Consider the following 25,428-nt stretch of genomic DNA (forward strand, 5'->3'; position numbering starts at 1 on the left):
CCTAGGCCCCTCTGCCCCCAGAACCAGGGCCAGTCTCAACAGCCCTGAGACCTCCTGTCTCCGCTGGCGGACCCAGTCAACCACAGCAGGCCGCTCCCTCCTTCCCCACCCACAGCCACCACCTGTCATGTCGGGCTGAGGGAGGCCCCCGTGGAAGCACGCTCTTTCTGTGGCACTTACACAGGAAGAACGCTGGCTCTGGCTGGCAAGGGCCATCCCCCAAAGCATGGATTTCCTGCGGCTTGAGACAACATTTCGCCCAGCCTGATAAAGTGCTTTCCTGGGGGCAAATGAATCAGCCTCTCCAACTGCAAAGCTGAGTCTACAGGGGGAAAAAAAAGGAGAAAAAGCAGAACAGAAGAGAGACAGCAACAGAGAATAAAGGGTGGAAAGGCCAGCAGCCACAGAGAGGTGCAATTCCAGGATAGGCCACAGGGTGTCGCTAGTGCAGAGTTTCTGAGAGGAAAGGGCCCCGGTCACAGAATCCTGCAAAGCACCCCATGCCGCCAAGTCCCACCTGGTTAGGCAGTCTTTGGACCCCAACGTTGAGGGCCAATTTACAGGGAGTCGGGCCTCCTCTGCCTAGAACCAGGTTGGCAGGAAACACCAGATTTTTGGGAGAGGATGTCATCATGAGAAGATTGATGCAAACCAGACTGTTTTAAAACCTGATCAATATTGTCGCAACAAAGCTGGAAAGATTTGCCAATGAATTTTGGAACTACTGCTTGGAACTAGTGGGCCTTTGAAAACATTCTACTGCTGAGGGGAGTGTGTGTGTGTGTGTGTGTGGTGGTTTTGTTGTCTGGGTGACGTTGCAGGGGTGTGGACACTTCCATGTGCTGGCCTCGGCCCTCAGAGCACTCTGTCACCCTGCCGAGCCCTCTGACCTCCATTGTGTCTGAGAACCACTATCTGCCGAGCCTCCTGTTTCGGCCCTGCCCTCCAAAGCCCCTTCTGGGCCACCACGCTTCGCTGACCTGCCTCGGCCCCACTGCCAGGGCGTGGATCTCAGAGCACAGCTCACGTTTCCGTGGGATGCCAATCCCTTCTGTCCCTTAAAGTACTGATCACAAGGCATTTCACTGAGCAAGTATTTGTCCAAAACAAAACAAAAAAGAGAATCTCAATGGCTGGATGCTTTGTATAGATAAACAAAAATGTCCCTAGAGTGACCTGTGATATACAGAAAACACTGGGTAACTCAGGTCCCTAAGGGAGTGACACCTTCCTGGGCTTGTGGGTGGTCGGCAGGCATGGTCTCCATCACCCCACCGGGCTCCAAGAACCACGGAGAGGTCACATATTCCCTCATTTCCCTTCTCCAATTCTACAGAATGAGAAAGCAGTTTTCTGGAACATGTTCATTTGAACTAATTTCCATGGTAATCAGGACCGAAGAGCCAGCCAGGGGAGTCCACAGTCCTCTGTGTGAGGATTTCCCTTAAGGATGTGTATGGTAGCGGAATGAGTACCATTAGACCATGATTTTCCGGTAAGCATGTGAAATCAGTGAAAAGCTACTAACGAGGTTCCTGGTCTCCTGCTGCGCTCAGGGACAGAGAAGGCGGGTCTTTGCTGTGCCCGGCCATACGGCAGACTGAGGGAGCAGGAGCGAGAGGCAGGAGAGAAATCTCAGAGGAGATGCTGGCTTTGTAGGATGCCCAAATGAGGAAGAAGTCCTTGCTTAAGTTAGGGACACAGAAGCCCAGAGTGGGCAGTGACTGGCCACACAGCAAGCCTACGAAACCCGGGGGGTGGCCCTTGACCTCCTCTCCACCTGCTTCTCCTAAAGTTCATCAGGGCTGCGGTCACGCCCTGCCCCTGTCACCCTTTTCACTCCTCAGACACTGAGGACGAAGACAGGGAATGAACACGAAGAGGACAGGCCTTGTAAGATCAGGGAAGCCACCAAAATGCGAAGGAAAGAGGACAAGAGGAGGACACCCAAGGACCCCCACATGGGACATCCCACTCTACCTCTGGCTCCAAGGAGGTGGCGTTTGCCCCCTTCCCCCTTCTGTTCCAGCACCGCCTCCACGCCAGTGGTTGTGAACACACCTGGAAGCCTCTCAGGGCACGAAGCTGAGTCTACAGAACTGCTTCCTAGGAATACTACTGTCCTTCAGGAGCACAGGGCAAGTCCCAGTCGGCCACCTGAGGCACCTCAGACCCCAGCCCGCTCTGGGCCCCCTCTGGCCGCTCTGTCCCTTCCAGCCGTGTGGGCTCTGGCAGCCCGGAAGCTCCTTGCTGCCTCCCAGGGCAATCCCACCCTCTTCGGCCGCCTCACCCTTGTCCAGGCTGCCTGCTCTGTCCAAAGGTCCTTCTCTCCTTGCCAGCTCAAGGGCTTAACCTCCCTTAGTCTGCAGTCCTAATGCCACTTTGCAGAACCCTGGTAATCTATGCAGGTGTCCTGTGGTATTTTCAGTATTTGTTTATGGCACATTCCGTAATGCTACACTCTAAAGGCCATTTCTCCTGGCCTTCAGAGGAAATGACAATTCTCCATCTGGACTTTTGGGGGGTCTGCAGTCTGTCTCTCCTAAGGCACTGGGTACTCTCCGAGGACAAGGACGTACCTTACTCTTCCTGGTATTCCCAGATCTTAACATGATGCCTGGAGCATTGAAGACATGTTGTGTGTGATTGGTTGGTTGGATGCATAGATGGATGGTTGGATATATGTATGGATGGAATAGCCACAGATGTGTCACATACATAAACAGAAAGAATCTATTTCATTGATAAAGAAAAGTCCCCAGACACAGGCATTCAAGAGATTCCTAGCCAATCTGCCCTGCCAAACAAGTTTGTCCAAAGTTTCCAGGCTTGTCACATGCAAAAGACCCATTCACTGTATCGGAACAGTCAGGGGGTAGTCCTGGTTAGACGGAAACAGTCTACCCTGGTGGCTTATAGCTAATTTGGGAAGGTTAAAAAGAAAAGCAGCAAATATTCCAAGAATTTGCACTGGGAGTTCACGGGAAGTCAGTCCTGGATCACGAACTCAGGGGCTGTTCCTCCCACACTCACAAGGCCTTCCCAGCCCCCTCAGCCTGCTTGCTGCCTCTGATCCCAAATTCCTAACACCCTGCAGGAGCTAACCAGACAGGACAGGGACTTGTCCAAGGACCAGTTCCAGGTCTGGGCGGGTCCCTGGATCAGGCCGTCAGTGAGCCCACGTGTCCAAGCACACTGCCTCGTAGACAGGCTTCACCTCTCCTGAGCGGGTTTTAATCTCCTTGTTACTTCCCTATGTGTGTTAGCTCCTTGTCTCACTCATGGCGGGGACCCAACCTCCTCCTCGCTCCGTCATCTCTGCGGCCCTGCCAGCTCCGGCCTGGCACAGGGCTGCACTTCACAGAGAGCTTTTACTCACCAGTGTCCTTGAGGAATGGGGACGAAGAAAGGAAAGAATCACCCCGTGACATTTTATTATTCTACTTCCTACCCTGTGGACAGACCCTATCTCCTCACCGCTTTAGCTTTAGGGGAGCTCTGTGATTTCCAGAAAGAGGGCAAAGAGAGTTTACCTCCCACCCCCACTCCTACGCCCAGGCCTTTCCCAGAACAAAGTAACACAAAACCCAGTGTTGAGACTGTGCCTAGAAACGAGCAAGACTCATGCCCACCGTAAGCAAGTGCATGCTCCAACCTGTCCCCAGGACAGGTAAGCAGAGGGCAGGCTGGTGCAAGTATCCCTAATGCTGTTTAAGAATCTCTCTTTTCATTCTTAAAGAAAACCAGTTTGTCCAGTTTGTGAAACTTGCCTACTTGTCAGTCCCACAGAACCTGAGTGTCACCCGAAGAGAGCTGGAGCCCAAACCACTCTGAAGTTACGGAAGCAGGCCTCTCCCTCCCCTGTGCAGGGGAGAGTGTACCACCACAGGGAACAGTAATTCTCTGAGGCCTGGGTTTAACAGGGAGACTAATGGGCTCGCTGGAATCGTGGCTGAGGGGACTGATGGTAGGTGCCAACCTTGGTGCCAGTGGAGGCACCCAGTATCTTGGCACCATTTAGAAGGGCAGTTGCCCTGACACTGCCATTTGAGAGGTTCCCTAAGTAATTTAGGGAAATGGAGTTTTAGGGAAGTCACTTTTACAAAGAGCTATATAAACTAGAGTAGTTACCCTCAAGACAATGTCTGTTGCTCTCATTCCAATAAGCTTTCTTGAGTGAAAGGGGGAAAGAATTGAGGGAATTAGAGCGAGGAAGCTGGGTGTGCCCCGTGGCCCTGGGGCTCCCCTGGGAATGTGTCTGACATCTGGATACCATCTGTCACTCATCACATATTCAGAGGCAGGCCCAGTTAGTCACAAGTAGCAGTGGGACATTTATGGGACACTCCTTTGGGCCAGGCTTGTACTAGGTGTTGTGGTTACCTGTAATCCTCACATCCACATCACAAAGCCGATGTTGGCCCATTTTATAGGCGAGCAAACTGAGGGTCAAGGACAGTAAGTGACTGTCCAGCAACAAGACCAGCTACATAATTTGCAGGACCCAGTGCAAAGTGAAAGAGTAGGGCCCCCTTGTTAAAAAATCACTAATAATTTCAGAACAGCTACAGCAGAACCTTAAACCAAGTGTGGAGCCCTTTGGATCGTGGGGCCCTGACCGACTGCGCCGGCTGGGCACCCACAAAGCTGGTCCTCCCCGGCCACAGGAGTCCCGGGCTCCCGAGTGCCTCCTGCACTGTCCCCTCCCACAGTCCACGGAGGGGCATGCGAGGCCCCGTCCCTGTTCCACCTGAGACGGAGTGGCCAGGTACCTGGAGTAGCAGGAGAGGCCGGTGCTGATGATGGTGTTCAGCACAGCCAGGGTCACGTAGCAGTCCCGGAAGGTGGTGTGCACCAGCGCGTCAGGGAACGAGTAGGCGGAGTAGGCGATGGCTGAGCCTGGACGAGAGAAATCAGCGTTGGGCAGGAAGTCACTACTTGACACTGCCTGGGCTCTCTGGGAAGACCAACCCTGGCGTGTGGCTGAGCCTCCTCATCCCCACCCACCACGGGTAGGGTAGTCCTGCTGCCACACCCTCGTATGTGCATCCCCCACCCCCGGCCCGAAAGCCCCCCTCTCTCTTCTCTGCCTTCCCAGACCCTATCCTGAGAATTTACATTGCTCCTCGGGCTTTGCAGATATTAACTCACACGTTCCTTATAACCACCGTCCTGCACTTATCCCCATTTCACAGATGACAAAACGGAGGCACAGACTGATTTGGCAACCCACCCAGGGGCACAGGCTAGAATAAGCAGCAAAGCCAAGCTTCAAGCGCAGGCAGTTCAGCTACGGCCCGTGACCACACTCCAGTGTGCTCGGCTCTGCTCTGAGTGTGCACGCGTCGTCTGCCCAGCGGCCCGGCCCGGCCCGGCCCGGCACAGCACGGCGCGGCGCGGCACGAGGTGCTCCTAGAGGAAAGATCGCGGTGCAGGGAGGGGTCCCTGCTGAGGTGAGCAGAATCACATCAGCGGGCTGCAGCACTGGCCAGCCGAGAGGCTGGGTGTAAGAGGCTAGCCTCGGCGTTTTGTTTTAGGGTTTGGAGTTTGTGAGAGAGGGCTCACTAGGAACTCCATGAGACGTGTCTGCTGCAGCTTTCATTGGAAAGAACAGAGGAAGTCACTGTCTGGGGACAGAGACCAGATGTCCTCTGCAGACACCCTCACCTGCTGAAGTCCCTTCTGGGAGAGGCAGCCCTGGGCATTCAGCCCAGGGCCTCGGGGATTAGGTGTAAGGTCACCTGTTATTTCAAAGACAGAGAACTTGGAATTCTAGCTCAAGGCTGAAACAGGGCTCAATGCCGCAAAACCTCTGCCTCTGATCCCACTTGACAGATGGAGTCTAGTGAAGCCAAGTGGTATGTATGCCCAGGGTCACACAGGCAGAAAGGGACTAGAATGGCCACCTCCTGGCCAGAGGCGGATTTAATGGTGGGCGCACAGGGTGCCTGTCCTGGGCCCCAACTTTTGAAGGGCCCTGCAAAACCCCAACTTGACACTTTTTTCTAATATAAGGGGCCCAATATTTTCTTCTGTGCCCAGGGCCTCAACCAACCTTAATCCGTCTCTGCTCCTAACACAATGTCCCCACTGCAGTCTGCCACCTGTGAGGACTCAGCCAGCTGGGGGCTGCCTCCAGGAGGGCGCACCCCCCTCTCAGCCCGACACTCTGGGGAGGTCCCTCTCTGGACCAGGATGCATTCGCATTCTGCATGCTGCCTGGGGCCTAGGTGCCCAGTCCTGTGGTTGGTGTAAGAGCGAGGGGCCTCAGATGCTGCCAGAACCTGTGGTGGGAGGCAGAACTGATCAGAGTCTCTGGGCAGGTTGTGGTGTGAGGCAGGCTTCAGGGTGGGCGGGCACCCGGCACAGGGGCCTATCTGGGAAGCCTCCTTAGGAACTGGGGGAGTGTGACGGGTGCCTCTGAGGGCTTTCCAGGGAGCAGAGCAGGAGATGGCTTTGGGAGCCGGACTAAGGAAAGTGAACTTTATCTTTCAGGCACTTGGGAGCAACTGGAAGGTTTGTTTCTTTTTAAAACAATTTTTATTACACTCAATACAGTTTACACTCAATATTATTTTGTGTTAGTGTCAGGTGTAACCAGAAGGTTTTTGAGTGGGGGATTAAGATGACCAAAGTCTAGTGAAAATGCACAGGATGGCCTAGAGGGAGGAGGGGCTGGAACTCAGGGGGAAGCTGCAACAGAGCCACGGTCAGTCTGGGGATCGTGGGTCTCCACAGGGTCAGAGAGCGCGGGAGGGGCCACTGCAGATGTGCAGCTGGGGGACCTGGCAGAATCCATGGGCGCTGCAACCACTAGACCTTTCTTCCCTGCTATTGAACACCCCACATCAGATACTGGGCTGGAAAGCCAAATGTGAAAGGTACACATCTGTCCTCAGGAAGCCGTTCCCAGTGAGGAGCAGAGATGCAGGGACCACTGACAAGGCTGGGGACCAGGGCTGTATGGAGGTGGGACCAGAGCTAGGGGCTTGGAGGAAGCCACAGGCAGGGGTCCCTCATACTCCTGGGGCCCTGGTTTGCCACTGACAAGCTGTGTGATGGGTCACTGACCTTCACTGTGCCTCATCGGCCTCACCTGGGTATAATGATGGGTATAATGCTGGCCCCCACCTCAGGGGCAGCTGTCAGGGTAACTAGATCATTATGGTAATGCCTATTCTCCCATGCTGACTAAAGGCCAGGCACTGTCCAATGTGCTTTACTTCCAAAATGCACTTAATCTTCCTAACACTCCTATGAAGAAGCTATTATGCCAATTTTGTGGACGAGAGAATAGAGGCCGAAGAGGTTAAGAAACTTGCCCAAGAGAATAAAACTACAGTATTAAGGCATGGTAGCAGTTGGGCCACCAAGCCCCATGATGTGCTACCCCTTGGTGATGAGTGTCAGGTGCTCAGATCGGAGTCTGCCTTGTCATAATTACTCCAATATGCTTTCTCTTGTCATAGTGAGTCTGGGCATACGATCGAGGGCTGTGGAAACTCCCGGGCTAAGGAGCTGGACTTCATCTCAGGAAGCTGGGAACTCCAAAAGGTTTTAAGTGGGAGGGGTGCCATGGTCAGAAGTTGTTGTAGAAACCTCCCCAGGACAGCTGGGTGGAAGTGGGGTTGCGGGGGGGGGGGGGCGCAAAGAGGAGAGTGTTGAAACAGTGCAAGGTAGAGGGTATTTGAAAAGTATGGAGTAGAGACTCAACTGAATGTGCTGATTAGAGAGGGTGGTGGAGGTGGGATGGGTCAGGGCAAGAGGGAGGGGGGACGAGGGCTGCTTACAGGTTTCTGACGTGGAGGCAGGGGTGGGGAGAATGCAGGCAGTCTAGGTCACAGCTTGATGTGGGGTGGACCTCAGGTAAGCAGTTTAAACTAGAGATGGGGTTTGGGAGCACCTCTGAGAGGTGTCGGGGGGTGGTGTGGGCACAGGGCAGATCACCCAGGGAGCTGGGCCATGTCAGAACAGAGGTGCAGGGACTGGTTCTGAGCTCACTCACATATGGAGGAGAGCAGAAGAAGGGGACCCAGCAAAGGAGAAGGAGAAAGGGGAGGGAGTGATGCAGCAGAGGCCAGAGACAGAGAGGGGCTCTGAGGAGCACAGGGCCCTGCATCAGAGGGGAGAGAGCCACAGAGCTCCCCGAATCCCAAGTGTCAGGGGGAGGCTGGGCCCTGGCAACCAGTTTTAGTGAATGGTGGGGGCTGGACAGTGGGAGGTGAGGCAGTACCGCCTCTGTGTGTGTGTGTGTGTGTGTGTGTGTAGATGTATATGTGCATGTGTGTGTGCATGTCTATGTGTGTATGGCATATGTTTTAAATGTGTGCATATAAGAGTACACATATATACATGGTGTGTGCTTAGGTGTACACGTGTATAGTGTATTGTATATATGTGTATGTGTGTGTGTACGTGTAACTTGTGAAGAAAGAGAAAAGAGGAAATGGATAGAGGCGGGCATCTCACAGGGAAGGGAAGACGAGGCCTTTGCCTTCGCACATGGAGCAGGAACAGGAGGGAGAAGAGGCCAGAACTGGGGTGTGAGGGGACAGAGGGGTGCTCATCGTGGGGGAGAGGGATGAGACGGTACGAGGGACAGCAGAGTTAAAGGGACTACCCCATCTCACCAGCTCTGGGTTCACCATTCTGCTCTTGTGGCACTTTGAGAAAATCGCTAACTCCTCTAAGCCTCAGGACAAAAGGGAGTTGTGATCACCCCACTACTCTCCCAGGCATGGCAGAGACCAGCGCTGATGTGTGTGGTTGGCTCACCCTGCCCTATGAGGGCAGATTGTTGGTTTCAGAGAACTTGTGAACCCATTGTTAGAAACAGCCATTATTAACAATTAAATGGCAGCCTGACTAGTGGTCTTAGAGTGAACAGAGCTCTGTTCTGTCCCAGAACCTGGATGCTGAGGTCCCAGGTTTGAAACCCTGAGGTCACCAGCTTGAGCGCAGGCTCACCCCATGGTTGCTGGTTTGTGCCCAAGGTCGATGGCTTGAACAAGGGGTCACTGGCTTAGTTGGAGCTCCCTGGTCAAGGCACATATGAGAAAGCAATCAATGAACAACTAAAGTGACAAAACTATGAGTTGATGCTTCTCATCTCTCTCCCTCCTGTTTGTCTGTCTATCTCTGCCTCTCTCTCTCTCACTAAAAATAAAAAATTAAAATTAAAATAAAAAAATAAATGATATAAACTTACATTAAGTGAATCGTATTAACAAAAGTAGTAACTATTTAATTATTTCACCTACTGTGTTAGTTCAGAGGAATTACTATGTAATGGTGAGCTACTGTGTATCTCTCCCCACTCCTGTGTTCAGTGATGTCATGGTGGTGGCTTGAAGTTTGACATACAGGAATATTTATACCACAAATCAGCAAACACCACAGATCAGGGCTTTTGTCCCCCAAGAGAACCAGTCGTTAAGTATAGCCAGCACACCTCTGGACAAGTTGTGTATAAAACACTCATTGGGACCCTGGATGGGGCACTGCATACCCATGACTCTTCTGCAAGCCCATCAAAGCCTTATGGTGACACCAGCTTCCAGGGGAAGGAGCAGAGAGCTCAGTCCCAGTGGAAGGAAGTCTAGAGCAAGACCTCACATACCCAGGCTGAAGAGGTTGACAGCACCATAGTCCAGGAAGTAGCAGATGTGCCGGGCATTCTTGGACATGGAGCTGAAGGTGTGTGCACAGCTGGACGCAAGCGGGTAGACGCAGCTGGTGCTCATGTATACAAGCAGAGGCCAGGAGTAGCTGTCATTCTGGATGTCCATCCCATACAGTGCGGTCACAAACCTCCACATGAAGAACCTGGAACAAAGCACGGCCCACTCAATCCCTATGGCTGGAGGCTCCTCTTATTCCCACCTGACTGTCTTCTGCTGGCTGTTCACCGGGATGGCCAACCCCTACATGTTCTCACTTTGGTGAAATGCCATGAGCAAGGGAGGGTGAATGGGGTCCTTTTTTGGTTGGCAGTGAGCAGGAGGGGCAAGAAGAGAGCCTTTATCTAGTCTGGTCCCCTCTCCCTGCTTGTGGTGACAGATCCCTCTTATAGCATCTTGCCCACGTGATTCTTCAGCCCCAACTTGCATGCTTCCAGAGATGGGGAGCTCACCACCTACTAAGGCAGCTCTTAGTGTTAGAAAGTTCTTCATTGACCTACTATCTGTCTCCTTGGAATCAATCTCCATTTGATCAGCCCTAGTGCTCCCCAACAGGACCATAGAAAACAAGCCCATCAAATATTTTAAGGCAGTCTTCATAATCCCTCCCCACTGCTTTGAACTCCACACTAAATAATCCTGGTGCATTCAACCATTCCCCATAGGATCCACATCTGACCTGTTACCATTCCTATCATTCGTCTATGTCCACTTCACAGGAAGGCTTCTCCAGTCAAAAGCAACCCCCTCAGTGGGGGCCTGAAAGTCTAGAGGACATCAGGACATTTTTCTCCCTTCTCTTCCACACTGTCCCTCCACCAACATTGCAACCACCTTTCTGAGTGGCGAGGGCCCAGGAGGGCCTCAGAGAGAGCCTGGGTCTTGGGGCTCCATCTCTACACAGCAATATCGCACACTTCTGCATCGGATCTGCCTAACCTATAACTCATGCAAGGGGGTCCTGCCTCCAGAACTGACCACTTCCACAAAGTGCTAAAGAGCCGGCTCCCACCCCTCCACCTCTCCCAGGGAAGGATACCACAAAGCTTTGCACGCAGGAATGCAAGGGGCATTGCTAAATCCTCTGGCTGTACTTAAAATCTTTTCCCTCCTGTCCCAGTAGAAATAAAGCTTAAGCTATTTGCTGTTTCTCAAAACACATCCTTTGATCATCTTGAGGTTATTCCCTATCCCCCCTTCCTTAGGCTGTCCTACTCCTGGCTCTCCCAAGCCCTCCTGCCACTCTGCTGTTCAGCTGGGCCTGGCAGCGAAGGGTGCGTATGCAGGGTGCACTTCAGCCAGACTGGCTCAGTTGTCAAACAGTTAGGAAGTCACCCCACAGGATCTGTGCACAGGGCTCAGGTCCCACAAACAAAGATGGTCAGGCCAGCACTTTATGTAGTGGCACAAACTTCAAAATAGCCTAAAACACCCATAAATGGCCCATAAAGTGGACACTATGCAGCTGTTCCAAAGCCGGAGAGGCTGTGGGCCTGAGCTCCCCGGGGAAGCAGAGTGTGGACAGGCGGGCGGAGGGGGAAGGACAGGCCCTGGCGTACACACACGTCAGATCTCCTATCTGTGAGAGCACTGGGGGGCACACAAGAAGCTGGTCACCGGCGGTTCCAGGGAGAAGAGGGACCAGGGGAGACACTGGCTCCGTTCCCTTCTGCAAATTAGCATTTGTTATCAACCTCAGATTTACTTAATGTAAAATGACAAACAACCTCCTTGGGCAGGATTTCGCTGCTACCCAGACCAGCGAGCAGGCCGTAGGCTTCTCTACAGACTGCCCTAGGCCAGCACGAGCCTCCACGCTGTCATCTCCCCGGGGAAGGTTTCTGGCACCTGCCCCCGCACTGGGCTCTAGGTCAGCCTCCGACTTGGATGGAGCACGTTCCTCCTTCAGGCCCCTCCCACCTGTGCACACTCCTGGTCCTTCCTACCCTCTTGGCTTCTGAACATGATATGAAGGGGGGTCCAGAGAGCAGCCTGTACCCTGCAGGGTTCATGTAAGCAAGCCACCCCTTCTCTGGGCCACTTCTCTACCTACCAATGGTCGTCTGCGTGGGGAGGTAGTCAGCATAACCTGTGAGGTCCTTCCAGCCCTGATATACTATGATTTGGCCTCTGACCGCATGTGTGCTCTCCCCTCATTATGCAGCACGAGGGGTGTGAAGCTGCTCTTTGCCCCCCCTACACACACACACACACACACACACACACACACACACACACTTACTCAGCAAGGTCCCTCCCCTCTTCACCTTCCTGGCAACTCCCATTTGTGTCCACATGTGTCCCAGAGCTTTGCTCTTAGCTGCTGCATTAAAGCGTCACCTGACCCACTGCCTGGAACTGCTGTGGTTCCCAAACAATTACGGGGCACCCACAGCTCCTGGCCCAACGCCTTCCTAATGTCTTCTCCCATAATCCTCATGGCAACCCTGGGGAGGGTGCGGACTATCTTCCTGCTTGGCAGATGGAAAAGTGTGAAGAGCTCAGAGAGGTTAAGTGAGTTGCTCAAGCTTATGACATTTTAATCAGGGCTTATGGAAGACTCAGAGAGCCTCCAAGACATGAAGGGGCTAAGACCAAACCAGGCCTGGGAGCAGGGAAGGCGGCAGAGCCACCAGGAGTCCCATGAATGCTAACACAATCCATGACCTAAAGTTCACTTCGCTCCACCCCCACACACCATGGGGCGCCCCCAACATCCCAGCACCGCTCTCGGCCCTGCCAACCCCCAGCGGTGTTTTAAAGATCCCCTGTTCCCCAGGGCTCCCAAATGAGGCAGCTGGCCAAGGGGGCTGGAAGGTACCAGAAGGGCAGCAAGTGAGTCCAGATGTTGAGGGTCTCGTTGGTCATCTGGAAGAGGCTGAGGACGCAGGCAGTGGCGGAGCTCTGCGGATGCCGGTAGCCAAAGAGGATGCCCTGCTCGTGGAACACCTGCAGGGGGAGGAAAAGGGCACGGCGGTGAGATGGGAGGGGGCAGGCAGGTCTCGGAGGAACATCTCTGGTAGCACCTGCTTTTCTCCCAGGCTGTGCCCTTGGACACTGGGTCCTGGAACACCTGACCCCCGGCAGAGTGCTGGAATCCCACATCCCTCAGGAAGACTGCAGCCAGCTGGAGCAGAGAACTCGAGGCCCTGGCCCTCTTTGGGGATCGAGCCTCTCTTCCCTTCTCTGACACACTGACTCTGGTCATGCATTTAGGGATCTGGTCTGGCATCCTCTGCCTGGGGCCTGCAGCCTGATCCTCGGGTGCCTTCGTGGCTGGCTCACATGTGTGCGGTCTGAGCCGCCATGCCCCAGATGTCAGGGAGCTCTCTGCAGGAGATCCCTCTTGGATATATTTACCACAGCGCTTCATAAAGGCCTTCGGCCTTTGAAGACTACGATGGCATCAGCCTGGGCTGAGGCAGAGGCGAAGGTTGGCCCCAGCAGGCCCACATAAGCTACCCCTACCCCATGCAGCCTGCTTGGCAAGTCTCTTAGGAACCAAGTTGCCGTAAGGAACTTGGACTGGTCAGGCAAAATATGGGCTAGCAACCCACCTGAAAAACTGCATTATATCCATTAAAAATGGTCACTGTGAAGACAACGAGGCAAGAAGGACCAAAGCTCAGGATGCAATATTAAGTAAAAAAAAAAAGTAGGAAGCAAACTGTATCTCAGCCATGATTATAAGAACTATAGAAACCTCAGTACTGTGGTGGGACAGAGGCTCGGAGGAAACAGTGGGAATTTAGATCACAGTTTCCCAATATTGACACTATTGACATTTTTGGCCAAATAATCCTTTGTTGCTGGGGCCATCCTAAGCATTGTTTAGCAGTGTCCATGCCTCTCCCTAAAAGATGCCAGTAGCCCACACTGTGCTCCCCTTCCAGGTTGTGACAACCAAAATGTCTCCAGGTATCAGTGTCCCCTGGGGGTAAAATCTCACCTAGTTAAGAACTACCCATTTAGGTGAATATTGTTATAACCGTTAGGAGGTAAATTTAAAATGAGTAGATAATCGAGGCAAATAATAACGATAAGATCAGTAACCCTAATACAAATCAGGTCACAATACATTTGAAATCTCTGCCTTTGGTTTTCTAGGACTGTGGGAGAAAGGGGGAATGTGTGAGGCTGGGGGGATGCTAACCTAGCCACATACAAGTCTCCTTTGAGTTACCAACTTCTCACTTTAGGGAAGGATCCCAATTCAAAGACACATAACGAAGAACCTAAGTGATTCTGTCTCTTGAGGTTCTGAGTCAAGTGGTCACTTGAAATAGTGGAGAGAGTAAGGGGTTATTAGAGTAAAGAGTCAGATGTGGGCCACTGAGGTGCCACATGGCCTTGAGCTGGGTCACCCCTCTCAGGGCCTCAGTGTCCTCATCTCCGAGACGGGAGGCGGTAGCTAGCTAGATGGTCAGTACGCTCCCTTCTGAGTTCAATTCTGGGTTACACTGGTCAAGTGGGGGAGGAGGGTAATGGAGTTGGTTCATGGTTCAGTGAAGAAATACTATTTAAATTAGATTTGGGTCTTAGCTAATTAAAGCAATTTGTTCCAGTTTTAGATTCGCCATTCAGTTCTGCTGACATCCTGGTTTGCAGTGGACAGGTTCTCTAACGGGCAGCAGGGATCTGGGCTCACAGCTGCCCACCCCACCAGGGCCGCCAGCAAGGAGGCCAATGGGCCACCAGCTTCGGCCTTTGATCCACGTGAGGAAGGTGGTGTGGATGTGGTGCCCACCACTCTGAAGGCCCTTGTGTAGAAACTACGGGTCTTTCATTCTACTTCTTACATTTCTTTCTTTCATAATTTTTTTTTAATTGAAGCATTGGCCACTTGTTAAAATGCAAAGACTCCAAAAAGGAGCACTTGCTACTATTCACTCCTTTCCATGAATGAGTTTAGCAGATCCTGTGCAGCAGGAGATACCGTGACAAAGGTCCTGTAGAGCACTGGGCATGCAGGGATGGTGGCACAGAGGGAGGACGCAGGGTGGGCTGCAGGCCAGCTGGGCACAGTGGACCACAGGTGGGCTGTGGGTGGGTATAAGCCAGAGAGGGAGATCACCTACATTTTGCTCAGGGTGATTCAGGGGGGTAGATGCTGTTCTTCTTGCTGTGGGCCCTGACTTTTGGGAGGCAAAAGGGGATGCTGACATACTCAAAAGCCAGAGAACAGAGGGGCCGGGAAATACACAGACTGGGCACCTTGACCACACTTAAGAATCTGGCCTAGACTTGGGGAGGATACCTTACCATGAAAGCCAGGGCTGAACCCTGATCAAAAGACCCTGCTTTCCCCTGAGCTGCTGTCCTGATCCCAGACAGGGGTGGGAAGCCAACATGAACCATGCCGGAGGGGCAGGATTTAAAGCAGCCCCTCCCTCTAAAAGTAAAGATGATAAAGGATAGATAAAAGACAGAGATCCTTGGCCCTGACTGGTTGGCTCAGTGGTAGAGCATTGGCCTTGCGTGTGGATATCCTGGGTTCGATTCCCAGTCAGGACACACAGGAGAAGTGACTATCTTCTTCTCCACCCCTTCTCCCTTCTCCTTCCCTCTCCTTCACTCCTGCAGCCATGGCTTGATGGAGTGAGTTGGCCCTGGGCACTGAGGATGGCTCCATGGCCTCCACCTCAGGTGCTAAAAAATGGCTCCAGTTGCAACTGAGCAAGGGCCCCAGATGGGCAGAGCATCGCCCCCTAGTGGGCATGCCGAGTGGATCCCAGTTGGGCGCATGCAAAAGTCTGTCTCTCTGCCTCCCCTCTTCTCACTAAAAAAAAAAAAAAAAAAAAAAAAGATCGAGTCCCTTTGTCCATAACAGTGATATTCCTGTCCCTATCTGTCCCTCCCTCCCCAATCTGTGAATTATTTGGCCACCCTGCCAGGAGCACTCCAGTGCTGAGCCCCTCTGAACCTGGGAAAGGAAGGGAAGGGGACTCATTCTCCCCAGCTTTCCGCTCTAGCCTTAGCAAAGTGCTCTGCAGAGAGTAGATCTCAACAGTGCATGCTACATAAATCTAAACAAATGAAACGTTTTAAAACAATTTTGTATTCACACCCAGTTTGACCCCAAAAGGCAAACTGCAATCATTGCCTTAATGCTCTGTAGCTGGGCCTCATTTCTAAGCACCCCCAGGTTAGCAGGCGCCGGCTTATTTGCACAGCAGAATTGATTTGCAGGACTCCGCCTTGCATCCCTGGTTGCAGGCTGGGTAATTTAGAGTGAAATGAAATCAAATTGTGCACGGCCTATTATTTAGAAGCGAGAACCCCCAGGCACCGGGGTGGAAGGGCACATCAGCAGGTTTTCCTCTTAGTGCCCGCCATGGGCTTGGCTTCCACAAAAGACCCTGTGCACCTGCCAGCTGACGCCTAACATTCCACCACGACTGTTTTAAACCCTTGGTTTTTCTAGCTATTAAACTGCAAATCACCTGGGGGAAATAATCAGGCATTCTGGCTGGTGGCAAGTAAGTGGATTTTGATAGCAGGCGAAGGGGAGAGGGAGAGTGGTCAGGAGGCTTCCACACCCTCGGTGTGGAAGTCTGCATTTCTGGTCCAAATATCTTGGCATCCTCATGGTCTTGTGAGGGAGAGCCTTCCCTTGCCCCCATTTCACAGGAAAGGGAACTAAGGCCTGAGGAGGTTTAAGGCATCCTCATGGCCTTGTGAGGGAGAGCCTTCCCTTGCCCCCATTTCACAGGAAAGGGAACTAAGGCCTGAGGAGGTTTAAGGCATGTATCCAAGATCCCAGAAATAGTGGGAGCAAAACATAAACGCAGACATCAGACTACATCTCCCCAGCCTCCTATATTATCATCGCCGCTGCTTGGAGGGGCCCCATCAGAGATGCAGCTCTCAGCTCTTGACCTGCAAGGTGATGCTGGGTTGTCACATATTTCTCTGAGTGTCAGTTTCTTCTTCTTCAAGGTGGTGTTATGGCCTGAATTTTGTCCCCCACAAAACTCACATGTTGAAGCCCTAATCCCTAGGACTTCCGAATGCAAGCGTATTTCGAGACAGGGTCTTTCAAGGCATTAAGTTAAAATGAGGCTACTAGGGTGGGTCCTAATCCAATCTGACTGGTGTCCCTCATAGGAAAAGGGAACTGGACACAGGGTGACCCAGGGGTGTGTGTGCACAGAGGGCTGACCACATGAAGAAGCAGTAAGATGGTGACCATCTGCAAACCAAGGAGGTGGCTTCCGGAGAACCAGCTGTGTTGGCACCTTGACCTTGGACTTCCAGCCTCTAGAATGTGAGAAAACAGGTTTCTGTTGTTGGAGCCAGCCAGTCTGTGGTTCTTTGTTATGGCAGTCTGAGTGGACTGACACACAATGGTAAGGTTGGGTGGCAAAGTCCTAAGCCAGTGGCTCTCCAACTTTCTCCTGCTGATGCCTGCAGATCACCTGGGGGTCTTATTGCAGTTGGGTGGGGCTGGGATGAATCTGCGTTTCTTTTTTTTTTAATTTAGAAAATTGAATTTTACAGGATGACATTGATCAACAAGAGTACCTAGATTTCAGGTAAACATCTCCACATCATTTGAGCAGTCGATTATGTTGTATACTCTTCACCCAAAGTCAAATCATTTTCCGACATCTTATATTTGCCCCTCTTTACATCGCTCCCCCACCCCACCCCTCCCCCACATCCCCTTTCCCCTGGTAACCACTGCACTCTTGTCTATGTTCATGAGTCTCAGTTTTGTATCCCAGCTACGTGTGAAGTCATACAGTTCTCAGCTTTTTCTGATTTGAGAGTCGACATTTCTAACACACTGCCTGGGCGTGCTGATTGCAGCACAGCGCCTCTGGCTTTGCAACCTAGGCTCCTGCCTCTGCACCCTGCTGCCACCTCCCTGCCTAGACTCTAGTTCACCCTAGGAGAGGATTCCTTTAGGTAAGAGGGACAAGTGGAACCCCAGTACATGGGCATGAGAATCCAGGGCAGGGGATAGAGGCCAGCGAGGAGGCGAGTGAAATGTTGGGGGCAGAAGGCTTGGAGAGAATGGGGAGGAAGGAAGGCAGGGCACGAACTGCTGCATCAATTGAACCTGCCGTTCAGTGAGTGCCTGCGGACTGCCTGGCACTGGGCTGGACACCAAGCGCCGTCTCACGCAGGACCACGCTCAGTCCGGGCAGGAGAGAACACTTAGGTTCTCAACAAAACATTGCCTGCACACAAACCATAGGCAATTCTTGAACTGTGAATATGTTGAACAGACAACCATTGTTGGTGTTAAGCACTTATAGGCAAATGCTAGTTTAGAATGCTGGTGTGATACTCTTTAAAAAATAACTGTCCAATATCCAATAAGGATGCTTTTTGTACATGCAACACAGTATTTATAAAAGATGGTGGTAAATGTCTTCTGGCCAAACATGTAAGAAGAAATTAAGGCAATGAAAACAAATTATTACTATCTAGGATGGAGAATATAAAGGATATTTGTAACTTAATGAACAAAAAAGTGAAAAAAAAAAGGAGACATAAAATGTCTTTAAAAATTAAATATTGTCTGACCAGGCAGTGCCACGATGGATAGAGTGTCGGCTGGGATGCAGAGGACCCAGGTTCAAAAGCCTGAGGTTGTCTGTTTGAGTGCAGGCTCACCAGCTTGAGTGCAGGGTCATTGGCTTGAGTGTGGGATCATAGACATGACCCCATGGCCACTGGCTTGAGCTCAAGGTTGCTGGTTTGAGCAAGGAGTCACTGGCACAGCTGGAGCCCCTGGGTCAAGGCATATGTGGGAAAGCAATCAGTAAACATCTATAAGGAGCTGCACATCTCTTTCTCTTCCTGTCTATCTCTCTCTCTTTAAATTTTTTTTTTAATTTTTTATTTATTCATTTTAGAGAGGAGAGAGAGAGAGAGAGAGGAGAGACAGAAAGAGAGAAGGGAGGGAGGAGCTGGAAGCATCAACTCCCATATGTGCCTTGACCAGGCAAGCCCAGGTTTTGAACCAGCGACCTTAGCATTTCCAGGTTGACGCTTTATCCACTGCGCCACCACAGGTTAGGCTATCTCTCTCTCTTTAAAAAATCGGAAATATTACTCAGTTCAGGTAGTGGGTACCTAAGTGAAAAGTCCCACTGAATGATTAGCATCATACCGAGTGCTAACCTAGAGAATATAAAAGTGAGGAAGTTGAAACAATGAAGCATTCCATTGGTTTTGTGTTTGTTGTAAAAATGTAGTCTTTGGAAGCTGGCCCTGCTGCCGCCGCCCTGCAGCTCACTTGCTGCCTCGGCAGCACGTTGCTCTTCTAAAATGGCTGCCGCTACCGGTTCTGTGGTGGCCTTGCCGGCCTCGGGTCAGACTGAAGGGAAAAAGATCACCGATCTGCGGGTCATCGATCTTAAGTCCGAGCTCAAGCGGCGGAACTTAGACATCACCGGAGTCAAGACTGTACTCATCTCCCGACTCAAGCAGGCTATTGAAGAGGAAGGAGGCGATCCAGATAATATTGAGTTAACTGTTTCAACTGATACTCCAAACAAGAAACCAACCAAAGGCAAAGGTAAAAAACAGGAAGCAGATGAGTTGAGTGGAGATGCTTCTGTGGAAGATGATGCTTTTGTCAAGGACTGTGAATTGGAGAGTCAAGAGGCACTTGAACAAGATGGAAATGACGAACTAAAGGACTCTGAAGAGTTTGGTGAAAATGAAGAAGAAACTGTGCATTCCAAGGAGTTACTTTCTGCAGAAGAGAACAAGAGAGCTCATGAATTAATAGAGGCAGAAGCAATAGAAGAAGATATAGAGAAAGAGGACATCGAAAGTCAGGAAATTGAAGCTCAAGAAGGTGAAGATGATACCTTTCTAACAGCCCAAGATGGTGAGGAAAGAAGAAAATGAGAAAGATATAGCAGGTTCTGGTGATGATACACAAGAAGTATCTAAACCTCTTCCTTCAGAAGGGAACCTAGCTGAGGCTGATCACACAGCTCATGAAGAGATGGAAGCTAATGCGACTGTGAAAGAAGCTGAGGATGACAACATCTCGGTCACAATCCAGGCTGAAGATGCTATCACTCTGGATTTTGATGGTGATGACCTCCTAGAAACAGGTAAAAATGTGAAAATTACAGATTCTGAAGCAAGTAAGCCAAAAGATGAGCAGGACGTCATTGCACAGAGCCCGGAGAAGGAAAGCAAGGATTATGAGATGAATGCGAACCGTAAAGATGGTAAGAAGGAAGACTGCGTGAAGGGTGATCCGGTCGAGAAGGAAGCCAGAGAAGGTTCTCAGAAAGCAGAATCTGGAGACAAAGAAAAGGATACTTTGAAGAAAGGGCCCTCGTCTACTGGGGCCTCTGGTCAAGCAAAGAGCTCTTCAAAGGAATCCAAAGACAGCAAGACATCATCCAAAGATGACAAAGGAAGTACAACTAGTACTGGTGGTAGCAGTGGAAGCTCAACTAAAAACATCTGGGTTAGTGGACTTTCTTCTAATACCAAAACTGCTGATTTGAAGAACCTCTTTGGCAAATATGGAAATGTTCTGAGTGCAAAGGTAGTTACAAATGCTCGAAGTCCTGGGGCCAAGTGCTATGGCATAGTAACTATGTCTTCAAGCACAGAGGTGTCCAGATGCATTGCACATCTTCATCGCACTGAACTGCATGGACAACTGATTTCTGTTGAAAAAGTTAAAGGTGATCCTTCTAAGAAAGAATTAAAGAAAGAAAATGATGAAAAGAGTAGTTCAAGAAGTTCTGGGGACAAAAAAACCATGAGTGATAGAAGTAGCAAGACACAAGCCTCTATGAAAAAAGAAGAGAAAAGGTCATCTGAGAAATCTGAAAAAAAAGAAAGCAAGGATACTAAGAAAATAGAAGGTAAAGAGAAGAATGATAATGGATCAACTGGCCAAACTTCAGAATTTATTAAAAAAAGTGAAGAAAAGAAAAGAATAAGATCAAAGAGTCCTGGACATATGGTAATACTAGACCAGACGAAAGGAGATCATTGTAGGCCATCAAAAAGAGGAAAATATGAGAAAGTTCATGGAAGAAGCAAGGAAAAGGAGAGAGCTAGCCTCGATAAAAAAAGGGACAAAGACTACAGAAGGAAAGACATCTTACCTTTTGAAAAGATGAAGGAACAAAGACTGAGAGAACATTTAGTTCGTTTTGAAAGATTGCAACAAGCAATGGAACTTCGAAGACGAAGAGAGATTGCAGAAAGAGAGCGTCGAGAGCGAGAACGCATTAGAATAATTCGTGAACGGGAAGAACTGGAACACTTACAGAGAGAGAGAGAGAGCCTAGAAATTGAAAGGCAAAAACTAGAGAGAGAGAGAATGGAACGCGAACGCTTGGAAAGGGAACGCATTCGTATTGAACAGGAACGTTGTAAGGAAGCTGAGCGTATTGCTAGAGAACGGGAGGAGCTGAGGAGGCAACAGCAGCAGCTTCCTTATGAACAAGAAAAAAGGAATTCTCTGAAACGCCCATGTGATGTAGATCATAGGCGAGATGACCCTTACTGGAGTGAGAGTAAAAAGTTGTCTCTAGATACAGATGCAAGATTTGGCCATGGATCTGAGTATTCTGGCCAACAGAACAGAATACTCAGGGTGCCCCCTGGGAGTCGCAGTAACACTTCAGGCTATGGAAACAGAGAGGGGGACAGAGGCATCACAGACCGAGGAAGTGGCACACAGCACTACCCTGAAGATCGACATGTGGTTGAGCGCCATGGACGGGACGCAAGTGGACCAAGGAAAGAGTGGCATGGTCCACCTTCTCAAGGGCCTGGCTATCATGACTCAAGACAGATGGGTGATGGCTGGACAGGGGCAAGCATGATAACCCAACATACAAGTAATGCCTCCCCGATTAATAGAATTGTACAAATCGGTGGCAATTCCATACCAAGAGGAAGTAGCTCTGGATTTAAGCCATTTAAGAGTGGACTTCCACGACGATTCTGAAAATTAGCCTCTGCCGTGGTTTCAAGATAATTTATTGAAATCTCCCGTAAATTTTACTTGACTACTTATGAGGAGGACCTCTGACTTACTTGAGAGTCCTTTCAGACTTTTCTCCTTTTTTAAAATTTAACATGATTGCTTTTCTCAATTTTGGAGAAGATGTTTAAATAGTTCTGTTGTAACTTTTAATAGGTTTATGTACCACTCAACTTTTTTTCCTGCAGCACCAAGACCCATTTGAAAAGATTGGAATCAAAACCATTTGTTTAATACTGTGTGAATATACAGAGTAGTTTGCAGCTGTGTGGTAATAATTTCATTTGCAGCATTAGCTTTGTGGTGTCAGGCTTTGTCTCCAAGCATTCACAGCCTCCATTTGGAAGGCTGTCTAAGCTTAAAAAGTCTGCTGTCTAATTTTTAGAGAATACGATTGTTCCTTGCATTTTTGAGTATTATGTGACCTATTTTTACAGAAGGTACTGTTACATTAAGTGCATCTGTGTATCCTGGTTTTAAAAAAAATGTACTCTTTTTGAAATAAACCTTCACATTCTGTATAGTTTAAAAAAAAATGTAGTCTTTGGCTCAAGAGCTAGAAAAACAATTTTCAATTATAGGCATTGATTTAAAATTCTGCTGTGGGCAAGTTTGTGGTAACAGTATAACTTGATTAGAAAGTCTGTGGTAGGCAGAAAATGCCCCCCAAAGGTGTCCATGTCCTAATTGCCAGAACCGGTGACTGACTGTTAGTTTACATGGCACAGGGGAATTAGGGTCTTAGATGAAGTTAAAATTGTTAACTATTGATGAAGTTAAATTGTTAACTAGATAACCTTAAAATAGAAATATCATCTGGGCTTTCTAGGTGGGCTTGGTTAATCACAAAGGTCCTTACAAGTGGTGGGAGGGGTAGACAAAGGAGACAGAAAGAAATGTTACTATGGAAGAAGAGTCAAGAGATGCAACATTGCTGGCTTTGCAGGTGGAGGAAGAAGCCAGGAGCCAAGGAATGCAGGTGGTTTCTGGGAGCTAGAAAAGGCAAGGAAAGAGATTCTCCCCTAGAGCCTCCACTACCTGGATTTTAGCCTAATGAGAGTCACTTCTATCCTACAACTATGAGATAATAAACTTCTCTTCTTTTTTAAACTTCTCTTCCTTGATCTCACTGTTAATCCATTCACTATTTTGTTTTGTTGTTGTTTTGAGAGACAGTAAGAGACACAAAGGGAGAGAGAGGGTAAGAAGCATCAAATTGTAGTTACTTTCACTTTTGTTGTACATTGATTGCTTCTTGTACATGCCTTGACCAGTAAATTGAAATCTCCAGTAAATTTTACTTGACTACTTTTGAGCCAGTGAGCCAGTGAACCCTTGTTCAAGCCAGTGACCTCTGGGCTCAAGCTGGTGAGATCTGGGATTGGGTGGATGATCCCTCGGCTCAAGCCAGCAACCCTGTGCTGACAAGCCTGTGCTCAGAGCTGGTGACTTCAGGGTTTCAAACCAGCGACCCCAGCATTCTGAGTCAATGCTTTATCCACTGTGCCAACACTGGTCAGGCACCCTTCATTGTTTAGTAACATGTTATTTAGCTTCCACATCGTTGTGTGTTTTTCAGGGTTTTATTTTTGTGTGTGATGAATTTCTAGATTCATACCATTATAATCAAAGAAGATGCTCGATATTATTTAAATCTTCTTAAATTTAGTGAGATTTGTTTTATGTCCTAACATGTGGTCTACCGCAGAAAATGTTCCATGTGCACTTGAAAAGAATGTATATTCTTCTGCTTTGGGGTGAAATGCTTTAAAGATAGCAATTAAATCTAGCTAATCTAGCCCTGGCCAGTTAGCTCAGTGGTAGAGCATCAGCTTGGCATGTGGAAGTCCTGGGTTTGATTCCCATACAGGAGAAGAGACCATCTGCTTCTCCACCCCTCCCCTACCTCCTTCTCCCTCTCTCAATCTCTCTCCCCTCCCCTCCCTCAGCCATGGCTTGAATGGTTCCAGCAATTTGGCCCCAGGTGCTGAGGATGGCTCCATGGCCTTGCCTCAGGCATCTCCATTCAAGCAATGGAGCAACTAGCCCAGATGGGCAGAACATTGCCACCTAGTGGGCTTGCTGGATGGATCCCGGTAGGGGTGCATATCTGTCTCTCTGCCTCCCTGCCTCTCACTTAATAAAAATAAAAAAAAGAAAGAAAGAAAAAAAAAAGAAAAGAAAAGAATCTAGCTAATTTAGTGTGTCATTTAAGGCTACCGTTTCTTTATTGATTGTCTGTCTGGAAGATCTATCCATTGATGTCAATGTGTTAAAGTCCCTTACTATGACTGTATTACTGTCAGCCTCTCCCTTTATGTCCATCAAGATTTGCTTTACATATTTCAGTGCTCCTATGTTGAGTGCACAAATGTTTACAGGGGTTATATCCTCTGGTTGGACAGCTCCCTTTATCATTACATAATGTTCTTCTTTGTCTCTTAACTATATCTTTTGTTTTAAAGTTTATTTTGTCTAATATTAAGTATCGCTGCCCCAGCTATGTTCATTTCCATTTGCATGAAATATCTTTTTCTATCCCTTTACTTTTAGTCAGTGTGACTCCTTTGTTCTGAGGTGGGTCTCTTGTAGACGGTATATACATGGGTCTTGTTTTCTTAACCATTCAGCTACCTTATGTCTTTTGATTGCAGCATTTAAGCCATTTACATTTAAAGTGATTATTGATAGGTACATATTTATTGCCATTTTATTCTTTTAAATATGGTCCTCTATTTCTTTTTCTTTTTCTTGTTAAAGCAGGCCCTTTATCATTTCTTATAATGCTAGTTTGGTAGTAAAAACTCCTTTAATTTTTCTTCTCTGGGAAGCTCTTTATTTCTCCTTCAATTATAAATGATAACCTTGCTGGGTAAAGTAGTCTTGATTGTAGGTCCTTGCTTTTCACCACTTTAAATATTTTGTGCCAGTCCATTTCTGGTCTGTAATATTTCTGTGGAATAAGCTGACAGTGTTATGGGAGCTCTCTTATAGGTAACTTTCTCTTGCAGCTTTTAAGATTCTCTCTTTGAGGCTCTGGCCGGTTGGCTCAGTGGTTGAGCGTCAGCTTGGCATGCAGGAGTCCTGGGTTCGATTCCCAGCCAAAGGCACACAGGAGAAGTGCTCATCTGCTTCTCCACCCCTCCCCCTCTCCTTCCTCTCTTTCTCTTCCCCTCCTGCAGCCAAGGCTCCATTGGAGCAAAAGATGGGCCCGGGCGCTGGGGATGGCTCTGTGGCCTCTGCCTCAGGCGCTAGAGTGGCTCTGGTGGCAACAGAGCGATGCCCCAGATTGGCAGAGCATCACCCCCTGGTGGGCGTGCTGGGTGGATCCTGGTCGGGCGCATGCGGAAGTCTGTCTGACTGCCTCCCCATTTCTGGCTTCGGAAAAATACAAAAAAAAAAAAAGATTCTCTCTTTGTCTTTAACCTTTGTTATTTTAATTATGATGTGTCTTGGTGTGGGCCTCTTTGGGTTCACCTTGTTTGGGACTCTCTGTGGTTCCTGGACTTGAGTGTTTTTTTCCTTCACCAGGTTAGCAAAATTTTTGGTCGTTATTTCTTCAAATAGGTTCTCAATCCCTTGCTCTCTCTCTTTTCCTCTGGTATCCCTAAAATGAGTAGATAAAAAAGCTGTGGCACATTTATACAATGGAATACTATTTGGTCATAAAAAGAAGGAAATTTTACCCTTTGTGACAGCATGGATAGAGAGTATTATACTAAGTGAAATAAGCCAGTCAGAGAAAGACAAGTACCATATGAT

General features: G+C 49.3%; 1 protein-coding gene and 1 pseudogene across 2 annotated transcripts in view; one reads left to right on the forward strand and one right to left on the reverse strand.

Moving 5' to 3' along the window:
* Window positions 1-25,428, reverse strand: part of PAQR5 (progestin and adipoQ receptor family member 5) — an 85,597-nt gene that overhangs the window by 11,527 nt on the left and 48,642 nt on the right. For both annotated transcript variants that reach the window (XM_066276018.1, XM_066276019.1), the window contains exons 3-5: window positions 12,502-12,629; window positions 9,620-9,825; window positions 4,773-4,899 (exon numbers count right to left, since the gene is read on the reverse strand). In XM_066276018.1, coding sequence (XP_066132115.1) covers window positions 4,773-4,899; window positions 9,620-9,825; window positions 12,502-12,629 — 461 coding nt within the window. The remainder of the gene's footprint in view (window positions 1-4,772; window positions 4,900-9,619; window positions 9,826-12,501; window positions 12,630-25,428) is intronic.
* LOC136335284 (SAFB-like transcription modulator pseudogene) lies at window positions 18,909-19,688 on the forward strand (annotated as a pseudogene).

The sequence above is a fragment of the Saccopteryx bilineata genome, chromosome 4 (assembly GCF_036850765.1).
Source record: "Saccopteryx bilineata isolate mSacBil1 chromosome 4, mSacBil1_pri_phased_curated, whole genome shotgun sequence".
Classification (NCBI taxonomy): Eukaryota; Metazoa; Chordata; class Mammalia; order Chiroptera; family Emballonuridae; genus Saccopteryx; species Saccopteryx bilineata.